Consider the following 11,881-nt stretch of genomic DNA (forward strand, 5'->3'; position numbering starts at 1 on the left):
ATTGTATAAAATTTGTATATTTGAAGACTATATTTACCGTGAATACCATATACAATATTATCATATGTAAATCTCATTATAACTATTATAGATATAAAAAGATTACACAAAATAAATCTATAAATTGATGTAACTTCATGAAATCTGTTAGATCTACTCAATAATAAAAATAACTTTACAATCTGACGTATCACATTAAGCTATATCAATTTATAGATTTATTTTTGTGTGATTACTTTGTTGCTAAAGTATTTTCCTTTTTTTTAAAATAAGAGTACTTAGACTTACACTCTAATTAAAACTTCACCAATATTTCCCATTTAGCGTCAGTCGGGCAACAATAAACGTATTGCTTTATATAAGAAGAAAATAAATTCTGCTCATGGTCTTAACATCAACACATATAATTTTTTAGTTTTTTTTATTAAATATGTGATGTATAGATGATGATCAGTACAAAAATTTAATTAATTTAAAAAGAATAAAATAAATAAAATTTTAAAAAAATAAAAATAAGTGTTACATGAAAAAATAACAATAGAAACTCATCATATATTCGAAGTTCAAACTTCAAAAGTTAAGAGTAAGGAGCTCCACCCGGGGTTGTAACGGCTAGCTAGCTGCATTTATTGCTTTATATCATAATATAAGTCCAAAATGCAACCGACCACCCCCATCTTTTTACAGCTCGGCTCCCCACCAAAACATCAGATCCGCCTAAATCATTCACCTTTTTGCTATCCTTAAAAAGCTTCGATCCCTTCCCATGGCTGAAAGCAAGCCCCATCCAACCTTTCTGCAACCAGAAAGAGTGTTTCCCCGAACCCCATCTAATTTCTCTCTTACTTCACCGAGTTTCCACCACGTAAAATGCCCAGAAAAAGACCCATTCTCCAAAAGGTCTCAAATCTTCTCAAGTTCTCCGTTTTCATTGCCAAAATGAGAAAACCAGCTATCCCAAAACTCCTCTTTCTTATAAGGAAAGCAAGAAGGGTCAAGAAGTTAAAGCTTCTCAAACATTACAACTATGGGTTTCTGGAGGAGTACCAGTTCTCTCCTTCAAGCACTCCCCTCATTCATTACCGCAGAAATTACCACTTCAAGAACAGATGGCCTCGAGATATCTATTCCATGTTCTTTCTCTGTAGATGTTTGGGTAGTTTGAGAGCTCATGAGGAGGAGGATGCAGACTGCACATTAGAATCTCTACCTGCTTTTCCTGTCATAAAAGATCATGACATTGCAGTAGGGCAGTTAATCCTGGAGCCGTTGGGTTCGTGTGATGAAGAAGATACCGTCGATCTGAGGGCTGAGAGGTTTATTCGAAGGTTCTACGAAGAGATGAGAATGCAGAGCCAAGAATCAATTTAGCAAACCCAACAAAGTGCTGGACATGATGGATTTTACCCATGAAGGAAAAAAAAAAGTGATGGAAAAACCTAAAAAGGGAATTATTGAATTTGTTGTAATTTATTTTTGCTTTTTTTTTTTTTAAAAAAAAATTTATTGTTGTCTATATTCTCCACATGATTTTTTGAGATTGTGGAGATGAGTTTTGATTTGGATTGTTATTTATATTCTAATTAATTTTAAACATTTTACAATCTGTATTTTTTACTTAAAAATCATTTGAGTTCTTCGTTACAAGAGCTCATGCCACTTGATTAGTACAAATAAAATGTGCATGTCATTATAAACATTGAGTACTTTTGCTTATAAGTTGGTGTGTAAAACACACTTTTACATCATTGACAGGATATGTTAATTAATTTGTAAGAGATTTGAATTATAAACTTCTCTTACAAATCGAGTTCTGTCATATCAACCGCATAGGATATATGTTTTACACAGACTTGTAAATATAGTTCTTTTAAATATTTTAATCTCAAAAACTGCTTTAATATGTAACTATTTAAGACATGGCTACGCCAAGTCTCAGCAAGTCGGCATCTAATTGGTTTATATTGCCGTTGGGAGGATGAAAACAAGTGGTGGAGAGCAAAGAGAGGTCATGCACCTTTTCATTTTAGGTCAATGGCTTTATTCTTTTGTGCCATAGATTGCTGTTTGTTAATTGCTCAAATGGTATCATAAAAAGATGATCAAGATGACTTTAATCTTCTGTCATTATGGATGAGTACCGAATAAATGAATCATTCGAAAAACCCTAATAATTAGTAAATGGACTTGACACGAGTAACCCTAATTCGTACTTCTTTTTTTTTCCTTTAATAATGCTATATATAAATTCATAACCTACAAATATTATCAGTCTTTTAAAATACAATAAGACTTGAAGTTTTTTAAAAGAATTAATTACATAAAAGTAAACCTACAAGATAATGTGATTTCATGTAATCTATTAGATCTATTTTATTTTATCAATTTTATTTTTTATATAATTCCGTTATAGTTAAAATATTTTTCTTTAAAAAATATTCGTTTGTTCACTCACTTTGACAGTTCGTGTATTTATTTATTTTTACTTAATGATTAAAAAAGTGATTTTTAGTGTATTAATATATTTTTTATTTTTTAAAAATATTTAAATATGTTAAAAAAATATGAAAAAAATAAAAATAAAAATACAAGTTTGTATTAGGGGCATGCACAGAAGTTATTGTTAGCCGGCAGCATAGCATGACTTTTTTCTTTTTCTAACATATATTTGGTACTGTAAATTACAGTAGGAGAGTTTGAAAAAGTCAAGGAACTCAAGCCTAATATCTTGTACACATGTTATAGTTTGATTGATTAGACGTTAAAGCACACGGAAAGCAATGAATGGGGGGAGAGTTTGAGAAGTGAAATAACTCAGCCTAATAACTTCATATAAAGGTTGAGAATCTTGAGATTGCGTAATACTCCTCTTGGTTTTCTCAATCATGAAGTGAACTTCCATGAGTTAATGATGACTATATTGCTTGCTGGGAAAACATACCCTTCATCTTGAGACAATTTCGGGAATTTGAAGCTTTTTTCAATTGTTTTGATGTACAGCTGGTATTAGTTTCGTGTACTTTGTTGAGATCCAAAGTCGTTTGTTTCATTACCAATGCACGCACGTGCGGGCCTGCAAGACACAGGCCCTGATACCCCCACCTGTACATGTGACATGTCATTACTCTATGAACTCGTTTTAGACCCAATTTACAGTTTTTTATTTTTTATTTTTATATACCTCAAGTTTTTTATTTAAAGAACTGGTTCATATGTCATCAGGCTATTAAATTTATGACGAATTTATAATTTTTTTACTTATAATTCCGTGTACTTTTACCTCGCAAACTATTAAAATAATAAGGTTTTATTTATAAAAATTATAAAGTTAAATTCTCTACTAAATTTTACCGTGCGTTTCAATGATGTGGAATGTATGTTTCATTTACGCCCACTTTTTAATATAATTCATTATTTACATATTTATATAATTGGTAATATAATTGAAAGTTGAGATAAAAGTTAAAAGAAATATTTAGATTTGTAAATAAATTTTTTCTTATAAAAATGGTACCTTATTTTAAATTTTTGGGCCCGACTAAAGGATTTGGGCTCTTTCGTGTTGGGTCCTGGGCTTGCCTTAACAACTTATAACCGCGACCTCACAGATCTTAAATTTGGATCCAAGATCGTAAACCAAACTTTATTTTAAGTAATTCTGATGCTTAGATGTTAAATGATTGTCTAAGACTCCATTTGGATAACGAAGTGTTTTGAAAATAATTTATTATTATTTATTATTTTATTATTATTATTTTTTATTACTATTTACAAAATATCTAAAATTATCTCATCACTACCCAAACGCGATTTAAATTGTCAAAATCCAATAGCACAAGAAAATCAACACTTCTCTTTTCGGATTTTAGGATGCAAAATCCGGCATCGGCGGGTCTAGCCGATGATTCAAAAGCGGATCACTCATACGTGAATGCTTAGATTTCTATTTCCGGCCAGAGGAGTAAGCCAATTTAAGCGATTAAGCAATAGAAGCGGTATTCGAAAATGACACCATACCATAGCATGTCTCCGAATAAGGTAGAACATACTTAAAGCAACCACTTCCTTAGTCGGAGGCTGTGAAAAACTCGTCACATTTTGAATTTTATTATTTAATTCCATAAATTATCAATAAACTAAAAGATTTGTTATTCTTTGCTTATTTACAAATCATTCGATATCACATAAGAGAATGATAAAAGGATAATAATTGAAATAATGATGAATTTAATTTCTCAAATTTAATTAATTTTTTACTGAAAATTTAATTACTCAATAGCTTTCATATGTCGTTTAATCACTCACAAGAAGCTTCTAAAGTATTGTTTTCTTATGTTAAATATTTATTAGAATAATTTAATTAGAAGAGTAGTCGTTTTTTTGAATTCCATTCATGAGATTGGTTGTATAACTTTTTTTTAATATAAAGTAACTGTTTTAACCAATCATATCGATAAAATACGTAAAAATATATATAAAAATAACTGTACCTAGCGGATGAAATTGGTAGGCATATCAAGTAAAAGAGAACGGGAAGCAGGCGATCCTTTCAATTCGCGTCCAATTTATGGCGAATCTATTCCTAAATAATTATTTTATTTTATTTTATTAGGTTTGTGGTTTTACTATTTGGTTACACTTATATATACGATCGAATCCTTGCGCTGCAAACAAACGCAGGCAGAGTAGCGAGACTGTGAGAGAGTTGAGGAGCGGGAGTTTTGTGAGCAGGGATGGCGATTGCGAATGAGGAGGAATTTCGTGTGTACAACTCCATGACTCAGCAGAAGGAGATTTTCAAGACGCACGAGCCGGGGCGTGTTGGCATGTACGTCTGTGGCGTCACTGCCTACGACCTCAGCCACCTCGGTCACGCTCGCGCTGCCGTCAATTTCGACGTCCTTTTCAGGTTATTCTCCTTCATTTTCGAGTATCAGATTTCTTCTTTTTGATCTGTTACTAATAATAATTTGATAATTAGAATGTACGTGTCGACACAGAAACGCGTTGTTGCTAATTTAGTAACTGATCGGACACTTTCAAGCAAGTTGCTGCGAAATGCTGACATTTTTTTAAAAAGATTATTAGCAATTTATAACGCCATTTTACAGCATGCAAAGCTTTGCCGGATGGTAAAGCAGCAAGGATTTCATCAGATGTTGCAAAAGCATATATACTTCTCATTTGCCCTTCGGGATCCACCGAATACTATTTGAGTCATTTAGCAATAATTTTCATTTACGGAGTCCTTGGCTGCAAAAGTTTTGGAAATGATTTTCTCGACCTGAAAACCTCTTCTGCAGCTTGAGTGCAATAATAGAACTTATGGGTTCTGCCCACCCATTTAATTTTTTTATTTTTTATCTGTAAACAAATTTTTTTATAGCCCATTTAATAAACACTTTGATCAATGATACAGTGTTTTCATGCTACAACAATAGCGTCTTGATTGAGAACTTAGTAAAGGTGACTTTTTGTTTTTCCTTGTCTGTTTGCTCTGGCTTGGTTAACCCATTGAAGGACCTTGCCAAGAAAACTTAGGAGTTGCAGCCGGTTTTTATGGGTAGGAGCCCTTGGGTCCAAATAAAATATATGGGTTGGGTCCAAAAGGCCCAAGCACCATATGTTACAGGAGACTTAAAATGAAGCGCCGGGGGGATAGCCCGTACTGGTCCACCCTCATGTCCATCTCTGCCGAGTCGTTTGCACTGAATAACTCTATTTTTTAGCTCATGCTTTTGCCTCATCTCCATTGTTGTTTACTATTGTACCCGTGCGCTGCATTTTTCTACTTGAATTAGGTATGCCCAACGGCGGACCTACGTTATGTTCTCTAAAATTTTTATTTATAAAGAATTCAAAATATACCTTATATTTTATTTATAATTCCATAAATATAGCAAATGCCCCCTAAAAAAATTTACAATTCCCATATGTTGTCTGAAATTTTCTAAAATTTTAACATATCTAGAAATGTCTTTCTCCAATTTCTTTCATATAGTTTCAAAATTTTGTATAATTTCTATATATTATTTATTTTTAAGGATATAGTCCCACCAAACTTAAATTAAAACTAAGTTTATGAAAGATAATAAACTTATAAATATGAATCTCAAAGTTTTTTGTTATACAATATTAGACTTCTTAATATGGAATCCAAAGTGAAAATATAAGAAAACTCATTTAAGGTTGATGATTTATATGAAAAATAGTTGAGAGGTTTTATCCTAGTCTAGACTTTATTGAGTAAAAAAATTTTATTTAAGATCTCAATTATAACATTATATACTTAATGTGATACGAAACTATCTAGATTTTGCAAGAAACTTGATAAACTCGAATGAAAGATAATCTTCTAAAAGATCACTTGATAGTTTCTATTAAAAAAAAAATTCTAAATATTTCATTACAAAAATAATAATAGATTAATATTATTCCATGAAACATGATTATCGTAAAAAATATGAAATATGTATTAAGTTGTGTTTTTTAAAATTTTATTTCTATGTATATGGAGCAAATTAATTATTGGGATCTAATTTTATATATAATTATATTTTTTAATTTCTTTTTATTTTATATAAACTTGTCACACAGTAGAAAAGTTGGCGATGAGGAAGCTGGTAGTCATGTTTGACCTTGGAATTTAACTCTGCAGATACTTACAGCACTTGGGCTATCAAGTTACTTACGTGCGGAATTTCACTGATGTTGATGACAAGGTGAGGATAATAGATTTTGGGATTTGAGGAATGTGTTTTATTTAAAATGTTGTGGTAAGACATGTTCAAAGCCCAGGAAAAAGATATTTATGTTGAAACCAATGGTAGTTAATTATTTATTCCTTGGGTACTTGATGCTTATCTGGAAACTGCTAACATCTTGATTTATGCAGATATTTCGTAGAGCAAATGAGCTTGGGGAGGAACCCTTAAGTTTAAGTAACCGTTTTTGCGAAGAATATCTTGTCGACATGGCTGATCTTCAGTGCCTCACTCCAACCCATCAGCCTCGCGTTTCTGATCACATGGAACAGATAAAGGATATGATAACTCAGGTTATATCCCTGCCACCGCCCTCAATTTGTCCGATACATGTAGGGAAATTCTGATAACAGACAAAACACACAACTAGAGAGTACATTTCTGGAAAATAGAGCTCTTCTGTTGAATATACATAACAAAGTGGCATGGCGTTGCTTTTAATTTACTTTTTCTGGCATGCATGCAACACACCCAGTGTTTGTCAAAATGAATTGTGTCCATATGCTTGAATTTTTATATCTACATAATACTATCTGGGTCATTTTTTTTTTCAAATGTAATATGTGAATTCCTAATTTCTAAAAATTCATAAACTGGTATTCATCTGAATAAAGATGATCAAATGATTACAACTGTAGTTTTAAAATAAATTTTTGCCAACTAATCCGCCGTTTTTATTACTATAAAACTGGCTACTCAACTCCAATATACTTGGATTAATGAGGTAAGTTAATATTTGAATAAAGTCGATAAACTGCAAGTGTATAGTGGTGTACGGATCTGGGGCATAGTGCATTGGGGTAGAATTACTAGATATCAGTGAAAATTTCATATCTTTGTGGAATAAAAACAACAAAATAAAAGAAAAAGATATTTATTACATTTTGAAGTCAATTTGAGCTGGACTTGACCTGCTAGAAAAGCCTGTTACACTATTTGATAAAGGACTAAAAATGGGACCTTGAATATCCAAGATGGAGGAAGTATATATATAATTGTAGTTTATTTCTGTTGCATTCTTCACCCCTTCCCTTCTTGAGCCCAATAATGTGGTTATGGCACATGTATCTAGTTCAATCTTGCTTTCTCACTCAAAGCTGGCATATGACTTCCTGGTTTGAATTAATTTGTTTTCGTTGGAGTGTTATGGGAATAGTGTGAATTTGAAAATTGGAAATTGCCTTTGCTTTGGTGTAGTGGCTCCTTCATGATGCGGATTTATCTATGCTTTATTTATTTTAATAATATATTACGGGCGTATCTTGCAGATTATCAACAATGATTGTGCATACTTGGTTGATGGAGATGTATTTTTTGCTGTTGATAAATCACCAAATTATGGCCAGTTATCTGGGCAGAAATTGGAAAACCACAGGGCTGGTGAACGAGTTGCTGTTGACTCAAGAAAGCGTAATCCAGCTGACTTCGTATTGTGGAAGGTGTAAAAAGCTTTGCTATTGACATTATCTTTAAGTCTTCTTGATATGAATCAATATCAGATATTCTTTAATAATTACAGGGTGCAAAACCTGGCGAGCTAAGTTGGGACAGTCCATGGGGTCCTGGAAGACCGGGGTGGCACATAGAATGCAGTGCAATGAGTTCTCATTACCTCTCCTTCCGATTTGATATTCATGGTGGTGGAATTGATTTGATCTTTCCACATCATGAAAATGAGATTGCACAGACCTGTGCTGCTTGCCAACAGAGCCGTGTGAGTTACTGGATGCATAATGGGCATGTCACTAATAACAATGAGAAAATGTCCAAGTCATTGGGTAATTTTTTCACAATTCGTGAGGTAAAGTGGGGCTAAACACTTGGTAATGCTTCTAATGAATTTTCAGTCTGCAGTCTCGTATGAGTATCTGCAATAAATAATAATGTCTTGTAGATAACTCAACGGTATCATCCGCTGGCTTTGAGACATTTTCTGATAAGCGCACACTATAGATCTCCTCTCAATTATACAGTCTCACAGCTGGATAGTGCATCAGATGCTGTTTATTACATATATCAGGTTTGAAGCTTGTCCTAATTTCCAAAATTTTCATCTGGGTCTCTGCTAATTCCCTAATTTCCACAGATGGATCACCTTTAGTTGATTTTTCCATACATTCAGGTTTTCATGTGTGTGTGTATGCAGGTGAATGCATGTGCGTTGTTTGTAGCTTGAGTTTTTAATTGTACTGGATTTTGAGTCGATTCAACCCCTTAAAGTTCATAGAACAATAGTAATTTAATTTCTCCACTGCGTGATGAAGTTCTAGAGCCATTCTGCCTAGATACTTTAGTTAATGATTTTGCCCTTTTTTTTTTTTATCTCCTTTCTTTATTTGCTGTTTGGTCAAATTGACAGTGATGATGACTAGATGTTAAGCCGTTAAACCTGGATCTTTCTCGGCCAATATAGTTTGGTTTGTTGTGTGAGATTTACAAACACCCTTTAAAAGATCCAGGTTTAACGAATGGAAGGTAGAACTAGAATAATTCTGGTTAATGACATGTATAGAGCTAATACTAATCTATTTAGAATGTAGGTGTACGGATTCTATCTGATTCCTTGTTTTCCAAAGTTAATGTGCTGAAATATTATCTCTTCTGCTTTGATATTATTTATTATGTTTTGAATTTATCGACATAGAAGGCATATAAACTGTAAAGCTGATCCGTTATCTTGTGATTGTTAGACTTTGCAAGACTCTGAAGATGCTTTATCCCCATTCCAAAAAGGAAGCCTTAAGGAGGTGCCAGAACAGAAAGGCAAAACAGCGCGGGTTACTTCTGCTGCCCAAGAGTGCATCAGTAACCTACGCAGTGAGTTTCAGACTAAAATGTCAGATGACTTGAACACTGCACAGATATTGACTGTTGCTTTTCAAGAAGCCTTGAAGTTCATAAACAGTTCTTTGAACATGCTCAAGGTACATGTTTGGAACCAGTTCCAACAGGGATATGATATTCTGATGTGCTAGCTAGGCCTTTTTTTCTCTTTGTTCTTTGCTAATTTGTATGTGAAATGAGAGATGATCCCGTTTTGATATTTTCCAGAAGAAGCAACCGAAGCAACAACAGTTATCGATGATTGAGTCTCTTATCGCAGTAGAGAAAGAAGTTAAAGAAGTTCTTAATATTCTAGGGTTACTATCCTCTTCCACGTACTCGGAGGTGATATTATTTCTGGCCTTTGTTTAATAAATCCATTGAAGTATACGATATAGAAGTTGCTTTCCACTTGACAGGTTCTGGAGCAATTAAAGGACAAGGCTTTGAAGAGAGCAGGGTTAGTGGAAAATGATGTGTTGCATCTGATTGAAGAAAGAACTCTAGCAAGGAAAAACAAGGATTTCTCGAAGAGTGATCAGATCAGGGCTGATTTAACTGTGAAGGGCATTGCGCTGATGGATGTGGGAGATGAAACTATTTGGAGACCATGTGTCCCAGTTGAACAGGAACATAATGCCCTGCCAGTTGAGCAAACAGCCAGCACCACTGGTTGAAAAAGAAAGTCACATCCATTTAACAGTAACATGCAGATGCTGAACTGATCACTGGTACAGTTTTAATTATTTACTGGTATTACTGTAAGTTTGTCATAATGTTGTAACTGGCCATCTCAAGTTTATATGACCCCAAGATCAGGCTGTGTGACCAAGAGCCAGGGGGTCTTAAATATAAAGCAATGTGCCCTTATTATGGCCATATTATACATACTTAAACGTCCTTTGAGTGTCTGTCTCTGTAATATAATACATGAAGAACTTTGGTTGGTGACTTTTGTTTGGCTGCTTATACAGAAGTTTAAAAGCCGATCAATAATTTTCATTAGTGTAGTAGGTGTAGTTTGATTCTGATATTCTCGGGATGAAATTATTGCATCATATTCATGTTGATTTCTATTATATATGTAATTTGCGGAGGGGGCCAAGGATCAGAATCAATTCCACGCACATGAGGTTGAAACCATAATCAATTCCATGTGTGTATATGTATATCTTGCTACTCATACAGCTTTACTGCCCAGCCTGTCTAGGCGAATCATGTAAACAATGTCTATTTTTGTGATCATTAGCATGATCTCCAAAACTCTCTGTAAAATACATGAGTTGCAAGTGTGCCCTGCGCTCTCGGCCGGAATAGATCTGGTGTTTACTCAAAAAATAGGCAATGGTCCGGATGGGTTGGTTAATGGGGGCAATATTTATCGGCATGGATGCTCCATTGTAGAACGCTTGGGCTCTTCCCAAAGGAACCAATTAAATAGCGTGTTAGGTGCTTTAATGACAAAAATAGATGTTAGTTGCAAATAAGGGGTTAGATTGATAATTATCATTATTTTACATTGAGGGTATCAAATTAGAATTCTAATATATAGTTCGATCTACCTATAGGCTTCGTTAAGATAGTAGGTCTTATCATTTTAACTGAGGTTATTATTTGAATTCCATTAATTTTAACAATGACTATTTGCGAATAATAAAATTCTAATTTCATTTCAATACGTAACGTAGGCCAGAGAGACCCTTGCCTGACATAGGGCTGCAACCCGACTCATGTATTGGCCTGATCCGTCTTAAACAGGGGCCAATCCGATATGGGCCGACCCGACCCAAGATTAAAAGCAGGTAATGGAACCCAAATCGTATACAAACAGATCCAACAAAAACCTTACAAATCCCATGAACAGAAACCTTAAACCACTCCATTCAAATTCCATGAATGCTAATGCTGTCAACCCACTTCAATTTCTATGCAGAAACATGAGGGCTGCTCTTGCTTTTAGTCTTTGGGCTAGCTTCCTCGTCTTAGGCCTTCTCTTGGTTGCTTCATATGGTTGGTCCTCTCTCACGACCCATCTTTTTTTATTGGTTGAAAATATTATGGAGATAGTTAGTGCTGCGTGGTGGTGAAAATCCTAAGAAGAGTGAGTTAAGAAAACCGAAGATGACGAAAAGGACAAGGGCGAAGACGGCGCCGAACTTGAACTTGAAGAGGGAGACGTTGCGGCTCGACTCCTTGAGGCTGTTCTCGACGCGTTCCATCTTTTTGGTCTTAGATTTCTTGGCAATCTTGGCGGAGGATTCGGTTTTCATCATCTCCCACTTCTTGGTAGCCTT

General features: G+C 34.2%; 2 protein-coding genes across 4 annotated transcripts; both read left to right on the plus strand.

Moving 5' to 3' along the window:
• The first annotated feature begins 678 nt into the window (after window positions 1-678).
• LOC121254137 lies at window positions 679-1,542 on the plus strand. Its single transcript, XM_041154100.1, has one exon. It carries the CDS (start codon window positions 871-873, stop codon window positions 1,369-1,371), a length of 501 nt encoding a protein of 166 aa, XP_041010034.1. The 5' UTR covers window positions 679-870; the 3' UTR covers window positions 1,372-1,542.
• Window positions 1,543-4,645: 3,103 nt separating this feature from the next.
• LOC121256526 (cysteine--tRNA ligase 2, cytoplasmic-like) lies at window positions 4,646-10,486 on the plus strand. 3 transcript variants are annotated; one of them, XM_041157364.1, is made up of 9 exons: window positions 4,646-4,909; window positions 6,659-6,722; window positions 6,896-7,057; window positions 8,033-8,203; window positions 8,284-8,565; window positions 8,659-8,784; window positions 9,455-9,688; window positions 9,816-9,932; window positions 10,007-10,486. In XM_041157364.1, the coding sequence occupies exons 1-9, from the start codon at window positions 4,734-4,736 to the stop codon at window positions 10,262-10,264; spliced, it is 1,590 nt and encodes a 529-aa protein (XP_041013298.1). In that variant the 5' UTR covers window positions 4,646-4,733; the 3' UTR covers window positions 10,265-10,486. The 3 variants fall into 3 exon arrangements, with proteins under 3 accessions (XP_041013298.1, XP_041013299.1, XP_041013300.1); XM_041157366.1 differs by having other exon boundaries at window positions 4,774-4,909; window positions 6,601-6,722; XM_041157365.1 differs by lacking the exon at window positions 8,659-8,784.
• The last annotated feature ends 1,395 nt before the right edge of the window (window positions 10,487-11,881 follow it).

The sequence above is a fragment of the Juglans microcarpa x Juglans regia genome, chromosome 3D (genome assembly GCF_004785595.1).
Source record: "Juglans microcarpa x Juglans regia isolate MS1-56 chromosome 3D, Jm3101_v1.0, whole genome shotgun sequence".
NCBI classification, from domain to species: domain Eukaryota; kingdom Viridiplantae; phylum Streptophyta; class Magnoliopsida; order Fagales; family Juglandaceae; genus Juglans; species Juglans microcarpa x Juglans regia.